At 42.4% G+C, this 6,000-nt stretch overlaps 1 protein-coding gene across 1 annotated transcript; it reads right to left on the bottom strand.

Moving 5' to 3' along the window:
* Window positions 1–337: 337 nt before the first annotated feature.
* Window positions 338–3,777, bottom strand: LOC139564531 (thioredoxin-interacting protein-like). Its single transcript, XM_071384120.1, has 6 exons — window positions 3,328–3,777; window positions 2,868–2,943; window positions 2,611–2,758; window positions 1,773–2,132; window positions 1,344–1,658; window positions 338–1,191 (listed from the first exon to the last, which is right to left on the bottom strand). Exons 1-6 carry the CDS (start codon window positions 3,581–3,583, stop codon window positions 1,132–1,134), a joined length of 1,215 nt encoding a protein of 404 aa, XP_071240221.1. The 5' UTR covers window positions 3,584–3,777; the 3' UTR covers window positions 338–1,131.
* Window positions 3,778–6,000: the final 2,223 nt, after the last annotated feature.

The following is a 6,000-nucleotide window of genomic DNA, read 5'->3' as shown; positions in this document are numbered from 1 at the left end:
GGGTTTGAGTCTTACCAAAGATGAGAAAAATGGGACCTGATGCCTCCCTGCTTGGCACTCAGCATTAAGGAGATGGATTTGGCTTAAGGCCCTGTTAACAGACTAGCGTCCTCTCCAATATGTACTTGTACATCAAGCTGCCTCATGCTACAGAAACAAGAGATAGGCTCCTGCCGTTCTGGCTTGGACAAGGGTTACTTACTGTTCAAATGCATTGACAACCTTGCTGGAATAGAACCCGAACACATTCCAATTTGTTAAATCTAGAATGGAGACAAATATTTGTCATTCCTTGAAAGGAAGCAAATATAATAAAGGCAAAGAGAGAAGGAAACAATTTAGAATGTAATATATATATTTTCTTTGCATAGAAAACCAACCCATAGGTTCTCCTCATATAAAATACTTCTCGCATTTTCACATACCCAAATTCAAAACATAATGTAGATCACCCATTTAGTCATTCCCATTCTGCAAGCTTGGTCGTTACCATGAAAAGTCACTCTCTTCTACCATAAACCACTGAGTTAACATTCATGTAAAATGACCTAGTATAATCTGGAAGACTTTTATGAATACAAAAATATGTCATTTTTCATTATCTAATTACAGAGCCATTGATATTAATATAAAGTGGAATAGAATATAACATTAAAACACTTTCTATCCCTTCACTACTTTTGCATGGTCACAGCATCGTATCTGTCTGACCTAAAATGATAGCTGTGCACACTCAATGTATGGATGTGAATTCTAACATTGTTTCATTCCTCTGAGAGAATATGGCAACTGTCAAAATGCTCGAACACACTGAAGTACAGAACTACCGTGGAATGACTAGAGGGTTACAGACAGACATAGAACAATCAGTTTCTGAAGACTGCAATGGTGATAGTGAACGTGGACACCAACATCTACAATCCATATTCATTCAGCCTGAATAATTTCACTTAAACTTGACTCTCAAGTCCACATCTCAGTTCTGGTTCTTGAAAGAATCTTCAGGGCTAGGGTCCCCCACTCTTTCTGCTTCACAGCTGTGCTGCTCCTTAACCAGTCACCAGTCCGTTCCCTGATCTCACTCAGGCTAACCACCAATGCTTAGACTACAACGGGGATTAATTGCAACTCTTACTCGTGGTTCAGCAGACCTGAAGAACATGGCCCTTGCTGTTTGAGATCCTCGTCGACCTGAGAGAAAGTTGGAAAGAAAGAGAAACAGTTGGAAAGAAAATAATTAGACTACATTTGCAACGGTGCAAATTCAGTGCTATCTGCTTCACCTTTCGCTAGTAACTGACTATATCTGTTAAATCTCCATCTTCTATTCTCCATCTCCTTACCTCGGAGTAGGCAGGGGGAGGAGGGTACCAAAGCTCGGGGGCGTGCATGAACAGTCCTTCATCCTCATCTGCGTCGTAGTCCACCAGCAGCGGTGTGAGGGGGGAGTCGATACGGCAGTCGCGGGAGATGTTGCTGTAGCTGGGGGGTTGTGACGGGAGGCGCAGTGACCCAAAGCTACTGGAGGGGGTGTTCAGGGACTCTGCCTGGCTGCTCATGCTGTTGGTGCGGCTGCCAAAGCCATTGAAGGGGATGTTCCCGATGACCAGGGGCAACTCTAGGACCACCTTGTCACTGCCGGGAATGTGGACATAGATCTGATGGATAGATAGATATATGTCATTCCTAGGTCACAAGTCCTTTCAATCATTTTCAATGTGAGGTTTATGGTATTAAATCAAGAAACAAGTTGTCTCAAGTTTGTGACTCACCCTAAGGGCATAGTCCACATGAATGATGTCGCACCCCAGGAGTGAAGGCTTGAGCCTGGGCACTCGGATGGTCTTGCCCTGCCACATATCACACATGCCCGAGATGATATGGTTGCCCCTCACGACTGAGAGCTTCTGCCCTATGACCTTGGTTCGGCCATTGGCCTGGTAGGTGTGCTTGACCATGATGGCTGCCTTGGGCACCACGATGCGTGAGCAGGTGTTTTCAAACTTGGCATTGATGCAGATGTCCTCGCCCTCGCAGAAGCCCTTGCGGTCAATCTTGGCACTGATGGACACATGTCCATCTGGGATGAACACGCAGGTGAGCTTCTTCTCCTTCATACCTGCAGCTGGAGCCTGGATGAGAAACAATGAGAAACATTAACATGAGTTAAACATAAATCACCAAGCATGTTGATTCCAAGTCAACCATCAAGCCTAACACCAACCACCCAGACCTCAAAATCTCTCATGTATAGCTAGTTATGGCAAAGTTATACAATTGTCATTAACATTATTAATTTTAATATTTAACCTTTATTTAACAAGGCAAGTCAGTTAAGAACAAATTCTTATTTACAATGACGGCCTAAGAACAGTGGGTTAACTGCCTTGTTCAGGGGCAGAACGACAGATTTTTACTTTGTCAGTTCGGGGGATTCGATCTAGCAACATTTCAGTTACTGGCCCAACGCTCTAACCACTAGGCTACCTGCCGCCATGCATCATCATTACATGGCTCATTCAGGAGAACAAGGTGTATAATGTAATAACTATCAAGTGGCATATATTCCTTGTGGAGATAATGATGATGATGTGATGAGCTGTTATGTACCAGGAGGTCAGGGGTGTTGACGTCCAAGGGCTCCTCCACCTCAAAGTGTTTCTCGCACTGCAAGGCAGGCTGGGAAGGCCTCTCCATCACGGCCCTGACATAATACTGTACACAGCCAAACTTCCCCTTGTAAGACGACACCAGTTGCCTGTGACAAAAGCAGGAGGAATTTTTATTGTGGGATGCTGTCATTATTACATAATGCTATGCCTTTATAGGTAACAAACAACAAGGTTTTTACAGTTCTTGATGCTTACCCAGCATGTGGCAGCTCAAAGCCAAACATGTACTCATATCTGTTCCCTGGTCTGAGAGTTACAAAGCCATTGGAATCTGAGGATGAGAGAAATACATTATGGTCCATTCATTAAACTATGAACAGGTTCATATATTTTAGTCTATTTGTGCAATCCACTGTAGACCACAGGACACCCTTGGTCCACTTCTAGTGCTTATGGGCCAATAAAAATCACCACTGGTGCATTTGATCACCCATAAACATAGACGTGTGCAAATAAAACATATAGCGTGTCTATAAAGCAGAATTTCTCATGCTCCATCTTTGCGTACTGTACTCGCAGAATTCAGTAGCCAACTAGTGGCAGTGCATAAATCATGAATGACACATGGTGTAGCCTGCCGACTGCAGTGAATGTCTATATTCACATTCGATACAAAGACATTTACTTGTGTTTATATTTTAGTTTATAATATTACCTCTAGTCTGTTGGTCCAGATAAACGGTATCTTCGTATTTCAGATATTCAATGTCTTCACGGCATCTGTGCTTTCCTTTCGCGTACTCTACTTTTGCGCATCCAATTCCAAACACTCTTATGGAGGATACCTTGGTCACCTCGGACACCTCAACCACAATATTCCCGGCTACCTTGTCACCACTGGAGTAGAAAGCCTTAGTAGGATCATGGAAAACGATCTCAAATATCTTCAATTTCTTTGTAATGATTACCATTTTAATATTCGTTTAGTGTGCCAGTGGGTAAGAAAATATAAGTGGAAAATAGCCGACCACTATTATTAGCTAGTTAAGCCTATTGAATTCCACGGATGAACAAATGTCCAACAGTTTGATTGGAATCCAAATAACTATACTGTCACAATGTTAGCTACTTATTGTCATCAACCGTACCATTGGGAGCTGACTGTAAACAGCAAGTCTCCGCTTTGGTTTTATATGGATGCCGAATAGACATCCCAACCCATTCTCGCCTGCTGCATACTCACTATCCCGTTACCGGACTGTGCATGCTGTCGGTGAATGCACAGTCTGAACTGCTGCATGTACAGCGCTCTCATTGGTAAAAATATATTGTTTGTGCCCCTCCTTGCCAATCAGCACACAGAAAGACCGCGTGAACACCTCATGGTAAAGTAACGAAGAAGAGTAGCTCTATCGCATGTATAGGCGTGGTTCAGGGGTTAGATCCATCTAGATCTTGTCCCCCAAAATGAGTCAACCAATCATTATACTCAACATACACTTGTTAACAGAAAATGTTCTCTCAATCTCTAATAATAAAATGTTGATTGAACGCAAGCATGAACAAGTTTGTTACTTCCAACAAACACCTTTCATTTGGGTAGGTAGCCAAATGTGTCTCTGATGGTAGGCTATGCTTGCTGACTGTCAACAACACTCAAAAGGTAGGTAGCCAATAGGGTAGAGAGTCGGGTTCAAATCCCAAATCTGACAGGAAGATCTGGTGGGATGTGACAGGATGTTGCAACATGGTCTCAGAGCATTTCGTATTGTAGCGACCAGCACAGACAGCTGTGTGTTATGAGTTATGCTGTTCGTTTGTTGTGTTGTACTTACCAGTACCCAGTATTCCGACATGCCAGTCAACCTGTAATCTGCCAGCCTGGAATGTTTCGGTGCTGGGCATCCTTGTGGTTGTTGGAGCGGAGGGGGGGTTTGGCAGGGGGGTGGAGCACCACAAGTTTAAGACCATGCTTAGCCATTGTTCTCTCTCTTACGTTTTGTCTTAACAAGAGATGGTCACTGTTGTTTTATACTGTGATCCTTGATTTATTTGTTGTGGGCTACGGCCAAACAGTAACCTGTGTTGAGTTGGGTTAATAAACCCGGAATTCGTAAACTCAAGCCTCTGACTGAACATTTGTTCATTTATGATCTAGCCAGGTCATTACAGTATTACTCTGTAAGTTTATCTGAGACACTCCGTTTTGTATGATATGTTACGTTTCGTATGTTATGTATTCATTTCTGGATGTCCATCATCCATTTCTTATGATATGTTACGAATTACAATTCATATGATACTCTACGAATTGCAATTTGTACAATATGTTACATATTTGCAAAATGTACAATATGTTACGAATTTGCAAAACATGTTAGGAATTCCAATTTGTTATGGCTAATGTTAGCTAGGTGGCGTTTTCTAGCTCTAGGGGTTAGGGTTAGGAGTTAGGTTTAAAGGTTAGGGTTAGGGTTAGCTAAAAAGGTTTGGGTTAGGGGAAGGGTTAGCTAAAACGGTTATGGGATAGCTAACATGCTAAGGAGTTGCAAAGTAGCTAGAAAGTAGCTGCAAATTAGCTCAAATTGTCCGTAATGAGATTCGAACAAATAACCTTTAGGTTGCTAGACATTCTTGTTATACGCCCACCCCGAACAACCACCCTCCTTTTAACTTTTTAACCATACCAAACCAAACGTATATCCTACTAATTTGAGTGTCCCGGATGTACATTTACTATGTTATGTCTAGTCTATAAGACCAGTCTGGATAAGGAGGGGGTTGTTGCTGGTTTAAATCTTTTAATGCATTCATAAAGCTCCTGTGGTTCTCTTTGCAAGGCATGGTCGCCTGGTTGCTATCTGGAACAGTGAAAGACTATTTTAAACTACACCATCAGAGGTTAAACATATGCATAATCATTTCACAGCACTGAGGTAACAAGTAACAACCTTCAAAGGCATGGACACACCTGTAGCGTTTGCCGGCAGAGTGTACTTGACAGAGAGTTGGCTACTTGGCACCTTTGGAACAGAGTGCAGGCTGTAATGTGCAAACCAAGAGCAAACCCATTGTACATTTTAGAAACGGGCGAAAATGTTAGCAGTCAGACACCTATCTAGATTTGTTTAAGGAGAAAACACATCGCACTGAATGACAGTCTGCCTTGCCTAGAACATTTTCTCCTGAATCCCCTTACAAAAAAGATTGCAGTCAGAGAGCAGTATAACTGCAGTATGCTGCAAATACTGCGTCCAAAATAACACCGTTTTTTTAACTGTAGTAATTTTGCAGTGTAACTGCAGTTAGAGTGCAGTTTAACTGTAGTTCACCTGCAGTACACTGCAGTTATTCTGCAAATACTAGGTCCAAAAAACCACAGTTAAAT

This window comes from Salvelinus alpinus, chromosome 35, assembly GCF_045679555.1.
Source record: "Salvelinus alpinus chromosome 35, SLU_Salpinus.1, whole genome shotgun sequence".
Classification (NCBI taxonomy): Eukaryota; Metazoa; Chordata; class Actinopteri; order Salmoniformes; family Salmonidae; genus Salvelinus; species Salvelinus alpinus.
The sequence above is the reverse complement of the archived record's forward strand: the minus strand, read 5'-3'. Positions and strand labels throughout refer to the sequence as shown.